This window comes from Varanus komodoensis, unplaced genomic scaffold, assembly GCF_004798865.1.
Source record: "Varanus komodoensis strain SLA01 unplaced genomic scaffold, ASM479886v1 scaffold29_1, whole genome shotgun sequence".
Taxonomy (NCBI): Eukaryota; Metazoa; Chordata; class Lepidosauria; order Squamata; family Varanidae; genus Varanus; species Varanus komodoensis.
In genome coordinates, this window is record NW_025335759.1 from 11,314,170 (window position 1) to 11,329,995 (window position 15,826).

General features: G+C 55.7%; 1 protein-coding gene across 1 annotated transcript; it reads right to left on the bottom strand.

Moving 5' to 3' along the window:
- Positions 1 to 438: 438 nt before the first annotated feature.
- LOC123026071 (thymus-specific serine protease-like) lies at positions 439 to 9,983 on the bottom strand. Its single transcript, XM_044435308.1, has 12 exons — positions 9,920 to 9,983; positions 8,004 to 8,194; positions 7,417 to 7,513; positions 6,992 to 7,121; positions 6,603 to 6,726; positions 6,197 to 6,274; positions 5,385 to 5,432; positions 4,232 to 4,501; positions 3,669 to 3,807; positions 2,780 to 2,959; positions 1,809 to 1,954; positions 439 to 501 (listed from the first exon to the last, which is right to left on the bottom strand). The coding sequence occupies exons 1-12, from the start codon at positions 9,981 to 9,983 to the stop codon at positions 439 to 441; spliced, it is 1,530 nt and encodes a 509-aa protein (XP_044291243.1).
- Positions 9,984 to 15,826: the final 5,843 nt, after the last annotated feature.

The following is a 15,826-nucleotide window of genomic DNA, read 5'->3' on the forward strand; positions in this document are numbered from 1 at the left end:
TAGGCAGGATCAGGCCCTTCAGGCTATACTGAACTATTATTTAAAATATACAATAAAGTTGCAATCCTATATTTATACAGGAGGGAGTACAACTCCCAATATGCCTAAAACACTGATCTAGCGAAGCTCTTGGCATAATACCCCACACAAAGTGAAGACGTGAAGTTCTGCATATTCTGGCAGAAAAAGTTGTGGCAAACCCAACCCGCTTCAGCAACAGAATATCACGGTATCATCAAGGGCAAATCAACTGCACTTCTGAAAAATCATATTGAGCAAATAAAGTGTAAAGAAAATTAAAGTGCCATGATTATAAACGGAAGCATTAGTCTGCAGGGGATCGGAAGACGTTTTGTGATGCAGGGACGGAGCGAGCAGGTTTTCTGCAGAGAAGGTTCTGGTAGCTTGAGAAGCTGATGCCTCTTCTCATCTGACGGGTCAGGTCTCTTGCTGCCTCTTCCTGGCTAATTCCAGCCACTCGCCAACCTGGGCCACGATTTGCTGGAGGTTGGAAGAGAAAGAAAGCCAGGCTGTGCTGCCGGTGCCCCTTGGCCGTGATTTGGCCAATCTCTTGCCCAGGCTCACCTTTATAGACCTTTCCCTGAATAGACTTCACACTGTCTATTTATAATACTCAGTCCATTTATTCTAGTACATTTCTAATCTATACAATAATGTTCTTTGAGCAGATTACAACCTGTTCACTGCAGCGTTGCACATTTAGGCAGAAAAAAAGGCCGACAGCTTCTAGCGTTCCCCAGCTACCAATAGTTTTTTCTTTCTAAATGTGTTTAGGATTGTGCCCTTAGAAAAGTAAAATGCCATTTTAAAAAGCAGTTAAAATATAAAGTTCGAAGCAAAGTGAAGAAAGTGATCTATGTTGTAAGCCGTCCAGGAATGCAAGTAATGGAGGGCGTACAAATTAAACAAACGAACGAACAAGACAGCGATCAGAAAAACAGCCAAGTCTCCCCTCCCTCCCTCCCTGGAACTAAAGCCATGTCCAAGGGGATTCCTACATGCATCCCACCCGGACACTGACCAAAGCTAACCCTGCTTCGCTTCAAGAACAGTGTTTGCATCATTTGCCTACAGGCCATCCCCTGGAATAGTTGTATTCATTTTTAATTTAATAGATTCCAAGACCACTATGGAAAACTGAATCACAACCCAATTTAACATACAAAGTAAATAGTAACAACAGACAGTGTTCAGCGTATTGGGGAGGCAACCACAAGCTTGGACTACAGCTCCCATAATCCCTGAATGTGCAACCTGGGGCTGGTGGAGCTTGTTGTCCATAACATCTGGAATGAGTGCCTGTCACAAGGTGCTTGAACAAGGTATAAGGCAATGTCTGGTCTTGCTATTTCCTATCGGCATCAGCTCTGGTTTTAACTGCTGTCCAAACAAAGGAAAGTTTGGGCATGCGGCTTATGGGTGAAGTTTCACCCCGTCGATAGAAGCTCCTTCAAAAGCAGGGGACCTGTGGGTGCCAGAGGCTGGCAACAAACATCCACAGCGACGGAGAGTTTCACACATGCGCCCTCTCTGGCTGGTCACTGCTTGAAACAAGACCGACCCCGTAGGATCAGGGAAGGTCCCACGGTCCTCGCATTTTGGTTTTCTTTGCACGGACCTTTTCCAGGGTTGACACAAAAGGATCAGAAGGGAACCGGGGACCGACAAGCAGAAATGGAACATCCCCCACCCCAGAAATGGGGGGGGTCTGGACCCCAGCCAAGCCCTTTGCCCTGCAGCCCCCGCCCCCCCGCAGCCTTCTGGGCAGCCTCCCCTCCCCTCCTCACCTCTCTGGCCCGGACGAGGGGCAGCGGGTCGGAGGGCATGGATGCCAGCATGTCGGCACAGTGGGCCGTGCCGCTGATTAGAATGGCCCGCTCGGAGCGGGTCTGATTCTGGAGGACGCTGAGCACGTGCCAAGGGTCGACGTCACCTGCGGAAAGGGCAGAGCGAGGTTGTCAGAGAGAGACCGCGGAGCAGAGGGCCAGCCTGTTCTAACAGGCATCTTGGAAGCGAAGGTCTAATGTGGACTTCCGCAACTAGGGGAACTCCAAGGCTGTGGGACTGCAACTCCCATTATGCCCAAGCATTGGCCGTTCTGGCTGGGGATGATGGATGTTGCAGTCTTGCACATCTAGAGGGCACTGTACGGGAAAGATGGATCTCGTGCAATGAGGAAGAGCCAAAACTCAGGCTCCAAGGTTGCCTTCTAGTCCCCAGACCCACCCATCGGGTAGATCAAGAATGAGCATAAGCCCGAGGAGGGACTCTTCTGCGGTTCTTTGCTGCAAATTCCCACAGGACAGCCAACTCCAGATGCTACCAAAAATGTGAGCATCAACTGGATGTTTCTTGGTGCTACTGCCTGAGCAACTCCTAGCAAGCAGGTATCTGTGGAAGGGAAACTTCCAGAACTCCACACTGCCCTCTTTTTCTGTTTCTGTTGTCCTGGATAGCTCTAGTTTTTCCTTCTTTGTGCCCCTAAATAGGCAGATGTTGACACAGGAAGGCCACATCCAGATGGGAAGAAGTCACAATGGCACACTGTCAACCTGAAATGGCAACTCTCTCTTATGCTCGTTGGCCTGGGCATCTGACAACGGACTGCGGAAATGCAGCTATCTCAGAACTTGTGGGCTGTGACAGTTGGTAAATAATACACTATCCTAAAATCTAAGCCCACGATTCTATAATTTTTTTTCTGGAATGACGCGACGTGTGTGGCAGCCCCACAGCGGCGCCTCCCCATCCTCCGTACCATTAACAAACAGGACACGGGACGCTCTTGGGTGCTCGGCCCCATAGTAGTCGTTGGTGAAGGCCACCGCTTCCTGGACGCTGCGAGGGGAAACGTTGAAGACCCGCAGGCATGTCCACAGGGAAGCAGTCAGGTTGGGAAGGCGGGAGAAGGGGCAGGCGGGATCTTCGCAGGTCAGGTCTGGAGCGGGAAGAGACACAGGGCCGAAAGCGCCCAGAGTCACGCAGAGCGATGCCAAAAGGGAATCCTGGGTGTCCCTGCTAGCCAGGTGACTTACAGACCCACTAAACCAAGTGCCAGTGAGGTTCGGGGATTCCTTCAGTTTCTTCATTCAGCTGAGCAAAGCCACTGGGTGTCTGCACACCCACACGCTCCTGCTTTTCCCCCCTTTTCCCACTTAATCTCACCCCCGTTGTTCCCCCACCCAATCCCCTCTCGAGGTCTGCCTGGCCCTTTCCCCAATCCCCTCTCGGGGTCTGCCTGACCCTTTCCCCAGTCCCCTCGCGGGGTCTGCATGCCTGGCCTGGTGCAGGCCCCCTTATCTACGTCCAATACCCTCACAGGGGGAGCATGATCACTGCGGAGGGGGTCGTCCGCTTCACACGACCTCTTTGTCTTTTTCATGATTCTTTTGCCTTCCCTTTTTCCTCTCCAAAGCAAGCAGGTATACAGAAAGCAAATGGCGTTTGTTAGGCTAAAAGCAAATAACACGAGTTCAACTAATCGGGCTCCTTCAGAAACCTCTGCATCCGTCATCGGGGGCTGGGCTGTGCTCGGATGGGGGACGAAAGCATGTGAGCCGTGTGGCACATGGACGGTGCGGCAGAGAAAGGCGACGGGGCAGGAATGTGCAGCCAAGATGGGGGGGCAGAGCTGGGTGCTCACTTACAGTAGCCAAACTCCGTGCACGTCTGGAAGAGCCACTGCCTCTCCATGCGCGATCCAGCGACCCGGGTCCTGCGCAGCTCCTCCACCTCTGCTGCGTACGAATTCTGTGTGCACTGCGCATCCAGCAAGGCTAAGTACATCTGACAGAAATAAGAGGCCCGTGCAAAAGGCATTGTGTAAACACACTTACAGTCCTCTCTGCACCGTCCAGCATAAAACTCCTACCTTCTCCAGCCAACATGCTGGGTGGGAACGATGGGCATGGTAGCCCAACCCATCTGGATGGTGCGGGGTTGGGGAAAATTCAGCAGTGGCCTGAGAGTGTTTTTCTCTACCCGTTCCAAGGTTTGAAAGGAAATCGAGAGCACTTGCTCAGCTCCGTGCTGGGGAACCCTAGAACTCATCCTGTGAGTCTGACTGCATGGTGAGCCCCTCAAAGACTGTCAGAGCGAGGCGCTGGGGAAGGGCCGGTCCCCCCGTCCCGGGCCAGCCCGCTCGCTCGCCTGCACGGCGTTCCTGGTGGCCCGCGGCAAAGGCGAGTGCCTGAATGCTGGGCTGTCTTACGTCATTGGCCGCCACAAGCCTCTGGTAGGCGGGGCCTTTGCTGCGGTCGGTCATCGGGCCACACGCGTGCGCCACGGTCCACAGTGGGCTTTCGGCGTTGTACTGCACGGGGCCCATGAAGATGTCGGCCAGGTTGCCCAGCAGCTCCATGGAGTCGTCCGGCCCCTGCAAGGCCCGGCAGGAGCGGAAGTCCCGTGCGAGCCGGGCCAGCTGCCCGGCACGCACCAGGCTGTCCACGGCGGAGAAGGCCTCGGCCACGGCACCCAGGCACTGCGGGGAGAGAAGCGGATCGCCCCTGGAGCAGAAGGGTCTTCTGTAAAAGTGCGGGGGACACAAGGGCCGGGGCAGGAGAGAGCGAGCTCCAGGCCACCGTCCCGGCTTGGATTGGGCAACAGGGCCCATTTCCCCAGTTGGCAGAGCCCTCGGCTGCCCCACGCTCCACACGAGTCACGAGTGGCCAGCAGTGGGGGAGCAGACTGGCCCAGACTGTTGGAGGGGCCAGGTGCAGAAGGCTCGGACTCCTGGGCTCTTCGCCCCCTCGTGAAATGGTGGAATGTATAGATCCAAAGCAAACCAACCCTGAAGGCAGGCTGAATGCGGGACACTTCCATCGAGCAGCCTTCCCCAGCTGCATCCTCTCTGGGTGTGTTGGACTACAACTCCCATCCTCCCCAGCAAGCATGGCTGGGGGCCATGGAAGTTGTCTTCCAGGACACCCAGGGAGGTGCCTGCTTGGGAAAAGCCAGTGCAGAGCATGGCAAGCTTTTTCTTTTAACCTTCCCTGAAAGAAGCCCAGCCTAGTTGTTCTGAGTTGCAGGTGAGCCAAGAACAGGAGGTTGCTGTTGCCCAGAGACTTTGTCAGGCAGAAACTCTCGGCCAAACAGAAGCTGGGTAGGAGCACGTAGGTCAGGGATCAGCCCGCCCCTGGGGCTGGATTATTTCCCAGCCCACCCCTGGGGCATTTGAGGAGGGAGGGAGGGAGGGAGCCTGATGGGCTGGCCTCGGGGGCCACAGTGGCCTCCGGGGCTGGAGGTTGCCCACGTCTGCTGGCCTTGCAGGATTCCTGGCAGGCAGCAGCTGCAGCCCCCCGAAATCTGCCACAAGCATCCAAGCAAGCTGCACCTCAAGTCGCTAGAAATATTAAAAAACCAACCTCTTGGGAGCCCCCGATCATGGGATTGGAGAGACCTGCAGCAACAACCTAAAGAGAACAGGAGCCAAGGAGAGGAGGTTTAGGATCCCGTGAATGGACCCAGAGAGTGACTGTACCACCCAAGACGGAAACCCAGCACTGAGGTCATGAGAGACCAGCTCCCCTCCAAACCGCTGGCAGGACAACACCCTTAACCAGCGGACTGGAAATAGCCGTTCCTCTGCGCGTCCTTTCCCAGGATGGCTGCAGGTGGAGACGCTTTACAGCCAGTATCCCGCTTTTGAAAGGCAGAAGGCTTTGGGGGGGGGGGGGGGCTGACGGGGGAGATCCGGGCTGGGCCACTGCTGTGCCCATTTAGGGCAGACGTATAAACTAGCTCCGGCGTCCAGACCCTGCATTCTCTGGGCCCTGATCCTCTCCAGGCAGAGGCCTGGGATGGGAAAGAGGATGGGCTGGGGGGCAGAGAGGCTCGTGTTCTGCCCCACACGCTGCTCCCTTCTTAACTGGCTGGGCTCCGTGATTACCTGTCCAAGTCGAAAGACTTCACGGACAAAGCACAGGTGTTCATGCACAGCTAGAGTGTTGCATTCGAAAGGAAGAGAGATGCACACACGGCCCAGCAGCATCTCCCTTTCCATCTTCTGTCGCCAGCTGGAAAAAGCCCCAACCTTTTCCTTCTTCTTCCAAGAGAGCCTGAAGCTGCATCTTTCACCTGCCTTCAGTCCAGACCTGGGAGGGCCCCTGAGAACTGGCTCTGGCCCGCCAAGGAGGCCGTCCCTGAACTCCAAGGGCCCCTGGCAAGGCGTCCTCACCTTGACGTAGCCCGTGAAATCCAGCTGGGCTCGGACGGGGGCGGAAGAAGCCACAGCAGCGAAAATCAGGTGGGGATACTGAGCGGAAGGGAAGGCAGAGGAGGCATTATTCTCGGTGCGGATCGAACGCCACTGCCCCCAACCAACCTGGCTCCCTCTAGGGGATGCCGTACCACCACTCCCAGCACCCTGCGTGCGAAGGGGACGGTGAGGGATGTGGCCCGACACCTCTGGGGGGCTGATGCATCCCCTGGTGGCAACTGGGGGCCCGACAGATCCCCAGCATCGCCTAGTCCCGGGATCCAGCACCCTTCAGGGGCTGCCAGCTCCTCTCCCTCCAGGGCTCTGACTCAAGGCCACCAGCGTGGCCCCCCAAAGCCACACGCACCTCCGCAGAAGCCCCTACCTTGAGCCTGAGCCAGGCGGCCAGGCTGCCGGCGTATGAGCCCCCGAAGCAGATCCAGGTGTGGCTGGGCATCAGGCCGTACTTCTGGGTGATGAAGCGGTGGAAGGACAGGAGGTCGGCCAGGCTGTGAAGGCAAGGGGGCGCAGCTGAAAAGCTGCCCAGGTGGATCCCCAGAAGCTCCTGCACTGCCCGGAGAGCTGGGTGCAATGAGAACGCAAGAAGGCCTGGCTGGATCAGGGCCAGGGCCACCTGCTCCAGTCCGCCGCTCACAGAATGGCCCAGCAGCCACACGCAGGAAACTCCCGAGTAGGACTAGGAAGGCCAGAGCTCCCAAGCTCCTGCCCCCCCACGCCCCCCCCCCCCCGAGCTGCAGCCAGGTGCCGACTCACGCTTGCTGGCTGGTCAGGAACCGGAGGTTGTGGTCCTCCAGCCCGTCGGGGTTGAGGCTGGCGCCATAGAAACGGTGCTCCAGGGCCACCACCAGGGCGCCATACTTCCTGGCCATCTCCACGTGGTGCCCTGTAATCCAGACAAGAACGAGGCCAGCGCATCAGGGTCGTTGGACAGAGCCAAACCGGCCCCCTCCCAGGGATGGGTGGGGATGGGGATGATGGGGCCTGTACTCCAATTCATCTGGAGGCCTCCAAGGTGGGGCAGGCCGACGCACACGAAAGCACAGTGGCCAAGCCTGGTTTCCACTCCTGGGTGCTGGAAGCAAGACTGGATGCGGCACCGGCTTTGGGCAGCCCTCGAAAAGGGACCCCAGCTCACTCTCCCCGCCAGCGGTTACGAAGCGCAGCCCCAGCGCACTCACCTGAGAGCACGGAATAGTCCGACAAGGTGCCTTCGCCTTCAATGTAGAGGAAGATGGGCCCATGAGGGTGCCAGAAAAGCCTGTTTGCCCGGAACCGCTGCGGATGATCGGAAGCAACACAGAAGACTCAGCCGCTGGGCCTGAACTGTATTCCCCCCACTCACAAGCCCATGATCCCCGGATGCCTCAAAACAGCCACCGTTGGGGGTTGGCCTCGATGAAGCCTCGGGTTGGCTTAATTCAGGCCGCAGCTGAATTGCCGCCGTGTTCCTTCCCTCCTGAGCCCTTCAAAGGCAGTGGAAGGTGAGCCCTTCCGCGGGCAGTTGCACTGTGCAAGGAAGAATCTCGAGGCCGTGGGTGCCTCTGTTCCCCCTCCTCCCCCCCAGTCACCCTTCCTTTCATGTCTTGTCTCCGGGACTATAAGCCTGCCAGCTGGGACCACTTGCTCCTAACCCAGTCTGAGAGCCCTTCTGGCTGAACACAGATGCAAAGACGCTCTGGAGAGACAGGAGACCAAGGTGTGTGTGACCAGCGCTGACCCTCTTGTCTCTCCACCCATCCTGGTCCCGAGTGACCCCCACACTTACCTGGTTGAAGGTGCGGCGGTCCTGCCAGCTGAAGTGGTCCAGCGGTTGCTGGAGGATGCCGTTGTCGAGATGGCTCCACACCCCTGCATCCAGCCCCTGTCCCAGGAGCTGCAGGCGACCGGAAGCATCTTCAGCGGCCTGTTTCTCTCGCTGCTGCAGGATGTGCTGCCGGAAGAGCCAGAAATTTTTGCCTGGAGGTGGGGAACAGAAAGGTGGAAAAGCTGGAATTTCTTGAGCAATGCTGGACTCCGTGTGCTAAGAGAGTATCCAAACCAGAGAACAGTAAAAGCAAAGATTAGAGCATCTTGCAAGGCTGGCCCTGCCGTGAGGTGGAACAAGCCCATTTTGGGTATTGCAAAAGAGCAGCAAGCTCTTGGCTTTTTCGGTGGGGGCGGGGGATCCTCCTGAGGTGGCTTTTCTTTCTCTGCGAGGGAGGAACAGACTGAGTGCCTTTGGATGCTGTTCCCCTTGACCACCCTGTGGTGGGCACCACCTGACCCTTCTCTCCTCCTCTCCCCTCCTGGGACGAGCTTTCAGTGGAGTTGCTGTGCTTGCAAGATGAGCCTATCGTCGCTTTCCACTGTGTGTGCTTGGCCTTCCTGTCCTTGTGAGCTTGCTGGAGCACGAATCGGCAGGCAGAGATGGCACGTGTGAGCAATAATGAAGGCAAGGGTCGCCGGACATTACTCAAGACAGCAGACGTGGGTGAAAGTGGCTCAAAAGGAGTGCAGTCGAACCCCGGGTCTTGCGTTTGTTCTGTGGCCTGCAGTGAGTAACAGCTTTGGCAGGTTTTTGCACTAACTCAAAACCAGATGGAGCAAAAAGCTCTGTGGAAGGGATGCCCCTGCCAGAGCACAATTGCCTTTCGCAGAGGCATGCCTTGTTCCGCCCTCAGGGGTGCGTGTGAGGAGGCCTTGCAGCTTGTCCAAGTGAGGATCACATGTTGCTGACTGTGCATCCAGCGCAACCGCAGCAACCCTGGCAACTGGGGTCAGAAAGCGCCGTCTGGCGAAAAAGGAGACACCGAAGCTGCTGAGACCGCGCGTCTGTTCTGCTAGTAGCAAAACATGCATGGAGTGCGTTTTCTGTTAGGCATGTCACCCTTTGGAGTGGGGCCATGCTCTCTCTCAAGCTGGAATACATCTGAAATGTCCGGAAGAGGTTCTTGCCCCCAGCCTTGCTCTCAGACCCCCACGGTCTTTAAAATCCCTGCAGTTCATAAGTTGGATGCCCTTTATCAAAAATGTAAGAAGAGAAATTATTTTTTTCATCAGTTGCAGTTGCAGTATATGACTGGCTAACAGGAAGAATGGAATTCATCTCTGCACTCTACAGGGCTTGGTGTTTAACTTTTTTTTTTTAGACATGAAGTTTCAGGATTTGATTGCACCTAAAATCACCTTCTGTCATCTATGCAGCTCCTTAAATACCCAGTGCCTAGAGGCTAGGAGGAGAAAAAAAGGCACTCTGCACATGGTCAGGAGTCCTTTTCTCTACTGGAACTCCATGCATTCTGGGAACCAGTCCCAATTTTAAAAACAGAGTCGGGGCTTACACCTTGCCTGGCATGAGATCAATCAGCAAGGGGAAGAAAGAGATGCACTCGCAGGAAATTCACTATGATGCTAAAATCTGCTGGAATCCTGCTGCCCGTCCCAAACATCTGGTGCTCTTGGGCTTCCCCCAAAACATTCATGAAGGGAAAGAACCGTGAGTGAGACAAACCTCTCGTGCGATTCACCCCAGCTCCTCTTCTGCTGGGTACTTGCCCCAGACAAAAGCCAGCAGTGCTGAGTCGAGGGGGAGCCCCACTCCTCCCCCTGGGGGGCTTCCCAGCCACTGGCCTGCACTGCAAGGCTCTTGCAGGCCATTGGCAAGGGCCAGGGGCCAGGGGCTCACGGCCTGGAGGGACTCACCTGCATCGACCGGAAAGAGCAGCGCGAGGACCAGGACCACCCCGGGGAGCTGGAGGGCGCCCATCTCCAGACCAAAGGTGGCGATGGCAGGAGGATCTTCCCAATTTAAAGGAAAAGCCCCCAGAATGACCCCCACCGGGGGGACCACTCCCTTTCAGCCCTCCCATCACCAGCCACGCATGAGCTGCCCTCCCTCCCTCCCTCCCTCCCTCCGTCAAGAAGGGACACCACCCACCCAGCAAGACGGGCCAGGGGAAGGGACAAAGCGCTCCGCATTATTTCTGCCTTCCCCACCTGCACTACAGGCTTTTCAAAAGAGCAAAACTGATCCAGTGCCTTTAATAGCTGCCTGGCTCCTTAGAACTCCAACAAGTCCTTTGCTTGCTTGCAAGAAAATAAATTTTCCTGGGGAGGAGGAGGAGGAGGAGGAGGAGACGTGAATGAAGGCACAGGAGCCAAGGACAGAGGGGCTGGCAAGGCAGGGAGCGGCGGAGGCGGCTCGGGGGCCCAGCGGGGCGGATTTCGCGGAGCGCAGCCCTTCGCAAGCGAGCGGCGGGCGGCAGAAAGCGCCGCAGGAGCGCGAGCGGAGCTCCGACAGCCACGGTGCCCGCCACGAGGGGGCGCCCCAGGCCGGCGCTCGGCCGCGGGGGGCGCCGCGCAGCGGGTTTGGCGCTTCGCTCCCGGCGGTGGGGATTTGTGGAAGCCCTGAAAAACTTGCGCCGCCTGTCGTGGCTTTTTGCTTCGTCTTTATGCAGGTACTGTCCAGCTGAAGATTTTAAGAGGCATTTAAATTGCAAGCTCCATGGGGCAGGGACCATCCCATCTTTGCAAAAAGCCCGGGCTGGTGGACTGTTATTACTGTTATAAAGAAGGTACCAGTTTTGTTGTGGCTTTCTAGGCAACATGGACACTGAACGCCTGCAGAGCCTCTTGTCAAAGATGGGTATTTACTGATGTGAAAATACCACAAAAATATCACAAGCTTGTGTTCTTTTCCAAGCCCGGTGCAGGCTTGAGAAAACTGCCCCTTGCTTTGGCTGTCACACACGCGCTTCGGGATTTGAGTAAGAGCCTCTTGCACTGCAAAATACACACGCAGATTTGAAAGGGTCCCCCCAGTAAGATGGTTTCTTACTGGCCAAGGTTCCCCACGGCTTTGCCATTTTTGCATGAAGTGTGGGGACAATGTGAACCTCCAGGCCAGCGGGAGCAGGAGCTTCCGGAGCGCACGAGGGATGAGGGACCATCTTCGGAGACGTTGCCTGGAGACACAACTGAGGTGCACAGGATGGTGCAAGGTGTGCAGCAGGTGGGTGGGGAGACATTTTCTCTGCTCCTACGCTAGAACCCAAGAGACGGATGGGTGGGACAACCAGGACAAATGAGTCCTCCTTCACCCAGCACAGCTTTCAGCTATGGAATCCGCTTCCAAGAGGAGTCCCGGCAGCCACCCGTTCGGACGTCTCGAAGTGGGAAGTGGGCAGCTGCCTAGAGAGCAAGGCTGTCCACGTCTCCCAGTCTTGACAGCTCTAAGCTGCATCCGGGATTCGCGCCAGAAGGACCGCAAGCTCCGGCTGCACTGGGAGTTGGACGGGATCGTGCCCTCGCCCCATGTCCTGCTGGGGGGCTCTGCGGGCAGCTGCTTGGGCGCTGTGTGAGTCCCGTCCAGCAGGGCTCTTCCTCACCTCATCGCCGGAAGGAACGCGCTGGGGGCGACGCCGCAGCCCTGCTTCCGGTGCAGTCCGGCCCGTGGGCCCGAGAGCCAGGGAGGGCAATGGCTTCTCCTGCTAGGCCCAGCTGAGGCCCGTGCCTCCCTGACTCCGCTTATCCAGGTTGCTCGGAATATTTAAACCAAGCTTAGCCTGGTTTCCCCTCATCCGCTGCCCGGCCTCCATCTTCCGCCTTCCGCCTCCGCCCCGCTCTGCCAAGGGGGACAGACGCTTGGTGCGCTGCTCCTGGCTTCACCTTCGCAAGGTCCCCTCCACGGGCGTCTCCTCCGCCCATCTGTCTCCGGGGATCAGGGCAGATTAACATCCAATCTGCCCGTCTACTTTTCTGCTTTAAAACCTGCTGACAGGTTTGAAGATTAAATTTTCTGACCCCCCCTCCAGCCCCCTTTTCCATCTTCCTTCCAAGCCCTCCTGCCAGCAACAGGCAGAGGCCTCCTTCTTGAACCCCTGCCTTTCCCCGCACCCTCCTCCTCCTCCTGGAAGGGAACGTTTCCCCGTCGTACAGGCGACATGTCCGCAAGCACGTGACAGGTGCTGTCACTTTGAAGGGAACTGGCCCAAGTATTTAAAAAAGAACCAGAAAGCGCAACCTAAGGACAGAGTGCCTCAGGGCATGTGTAGTGTACCATCCAGCTCTTACTGGAGGACTGAGTGCACATTCATGGTTATATTATTATTATTACTACTACTACTACTGACATTAAATTTGCATCCTGCCATTCTTCCCCTTCCTCTTTAACAGCAATCCATGCTTTTTTCTTTTTTCTTTTATCCTCCTGGCTCCTTTTATCAACCGGCCAAGAGGATAAACATGCAGTAGGTCGGCAAGCGTAATTTCTCTGCTTCTTCCCTTAATGACTGGTGGCAGGCAAGGCTGCTGTCAAAGGCACCCAGGCAGGCTGGCGGAAAGCGCGTTGGCCTGCCTAGAGCTAAAATGCTCTCATGAGCTTCCTGCAGCAACCTGGGCCAGCTCTAACCATTCAGCAAGCAGAGCAGGAGCCCTGGGCAGCTGATGGGGAGGCGAGGATGGACGGACTCTGTCGAGAAAGCCACAGCCTTGATTCGGAACAAGGAATGGCGTGGATGAGACTCGGGAAGGCTTTCATTCACAGGGTTACCATAAGTCAGAGACAGCTTGATAGCACATCACAACACAACAGGCAGCTCGTGCGGTGTTGAAAGAAGTACCACCAAAAAACTGGAACCACCAACCTGCCATTCTCATTCTCTCTCTCCCCTTCCCCCTCTCCCTGGCACCTCAGTTCAGCCAGTTTAATTAATATTAATTGGTCAAGGGGAAAATCCATTTCCTTTGACCATTCAATCTGCCCTGGAACATCACCGCAAATCCACCAGGGTCATAATCCCTGCCGCGATGTCCTCGCCCACGTGACGAGTTCCCAGTCGCTCATTCCTGGAAATATGCGTGCTGGCCGGGGCATTTTCAGGCAAGGCTCCCTTGGCTGGTGACTGGCTGTTGCATCTTGTGAAAGCCACAACGGTTTCCTCCCAAATAAGCTCAGCTTTAAGGCATTTCACGAGAATTACTAATGCGAGAGATGAGAGGACCAGGGCACATTTCCAAGGCATGTGGGAATCCTTCACTTCTGTGGGTGTTGCTGCTTTTGTGAGGATCCAGCAACAATACGGTTTTTGCTCTTCTGGGTGCCGATGTTTTGCTTTTGAGAGCTCCCCACCCCCAACTCTGCTGCTCTGCCTTTAAAGCAATTTGACAACAGAGAAATTCAGCAGGGAAAGCTTCACTACCACATCGTTATACCTCCGTGGCAGGAAAAAAGAGGCTCCCGAGCTTTTAGAATGGAGAATTTAAATAAATACTTTGTGCAGAGAGGAGAAAAGCTTCCCTGTTCTGTAGAATTAAATGATAAGGTCTAGCAAAGATTGCTGCATTATCAAGCATTATCAAGCCCTGTGCCTATTCTTACATATTCGGTGTAAACAAAACTTACCTTATATTTCATTGCAACAGGTCAATGCTCCCCTGTCAGATGACATGACGGTGCATCGTTTCTGCCCCCCTCATGGAAAATGCATGCAGAAATGGGGTGCTGTGTGAACTTTCCGTAGAGAATTCTGTCTCTGGGTCTCCCCAGGCCACACGCCCCTCCCTTGGGCCCCTCCTGTTTCCTCAGATAATTTATTTGGCAGTTTCCCGGCTTCTGCAGTTTTCCCCTCAATTCTGTAAGTTGAAATGGATTTAAGCGAAGTGGTACGCTCCATTTTTTATACCCCATCCTTTTTTGTCTTTAGCTGCACAGAATACCGACCACGAGAGCTTCGGCCAGCCCTCCGTTTAAAAGGCTTCCTGCCAACCTTGCAGTTCGAAAGCCTGCAAATGCAGGTAGAGAAAAAGGTCCCACTCAGCGGGCAGGTAGCAGCGTTCCGTGCGCCTCGGTGTTTAGCCATGCAGCCACATGAGCACGGAGACGGTCTGCGGACAAACGCCGGCTCCCTCGGCCGGGAAACGGAGGTGAGCAGCGCCCCCTAGAGTCAGGCTTGACTGGACGTAACTCAAGGGGAAACCTTTCCCTTTACCCTTGCTCTCCTTTCATCTGGCCCTCTGAAGAGCAGGGCAAGCAGAGACGAGGATGCAACGCGAGGAGGCTGCAGGAGAGCCTGCTAAACGTCTGCAGGGTGTGCCTGAGCCCTCAGGTGCAAGCGCAAGGCCAGGAAGGAGCCTGGAAGCCACCTCATGCGTCACACAGGTGCCTGTTTATGTGGTGCAGAAGCATCCGCACCATCGTCCCGTTCTGGTTGCATAGCAGGGTAAACACCGCAGGGGAAACTGCTCCTTAAGGAGTCCTGAGACGTCTAGTCCTGAAACTAGTCCATATATGGATGCCCACTAGGGGCAGTGCTGGGTACCCGAAAGATCAAACATTTGCACTTGCTGATGTGCATACATTTCAAAGTTTCTGATGTGTCTCCTAAGGTTATCCTTCTTTGCAAAAAGGCTGCAAAGAGGAGGACGTTTGATTTTTTTTGGGGGGGGGGAGGCAACATAGGTAGAAAGATTAAAGAGGGAACGGCAGGCCACGAAGCACCTGTGGGCCGAAACCAGGTAATCCAGCAGGAATTCAAGGCAAGGGAGATCCTGGAGGCTCCTGGATCTGTATTTCAGGAAGTGCTCTCAGCCCTTCCAGAAATTTGGAGCTTTGAGTGAAAGATTTGGGGCACCAGCTCCTCACATTACCTTGTTGACTTCAGCCTACCTTGCTGGACACACACGTGGATGAAGGCAGAGTCACACCTTACGCAAACGCAACCAGGAGTGGGTGCCTCTCACACATCTCTGGGAAGCGCAAGGCATGCTTGCAAACCGCATCCGTCGCATGCTCAGTTTTCCCTTTTTAAAAAGTTGGGGAACGTTTCAGGTTCATATCTAAGAAAGAAAAAAAGGATGGTGTCAAGTGATCCCGTGACATTGCAGATTAATTGCCACGGACAGGACTTGGGAGCTCAATCTTTTGGAAGGTCTCCTCCTCTCTCTCTCATTTGCTCTGTTTCAGTTCATATTTGAAACAGGGAGTCATGAAATGCTGTAAGCTGCGATGTTTGCAGACCTGCAACATGGGCTCCTATTCAGGGCAAGAGCCACGTGGCCTCTTCCGAGCTTCCGGCTTGGGCAGACACCCCTGCCTGGAGAGGCAGTGTTTCTTGGGGCTAGACAATTGCCCCTTGGCTGAAGGAGCTTTCGGACCAGGTCCCACCAGTCCCACCGCGCCAGCCCAAGTCGGGTAATCCTTGCGCCCGCTCCTCCCTGCGCGCACGGGCCCAGTTCTCTTTAATTAAAGGAGGTTACCCGGGGGGACTCGGCTGGCAGCGCAGCCATGGCAGCTGTCACTGGGCATTCAAGAACCAATTTGTCATCCTTAGCGGGTCCCCTAATCCCCTCTAATTCAGTTACCAATCTGCACAGTGGGGTGGGAGGGGCGAGAGCCCTAAGAGGATTGCGGCATTTGCTAAATTAGATAAGTAAAAATAACAAATGGCGGGCGATGCGTGTGCACGAGGGGACGGGGCGGAGTCCCAAGGACAGCGAGGCGAAGGCACCGTGGGAAAGGCAGGGACGCGCCCACGGACGTGGAGGCGCATGCACGGGGAGGGGCTCGCGCTTGAGCAAAAAGTGGCTCGGGACAGGTTTCCTTTCCAGTCG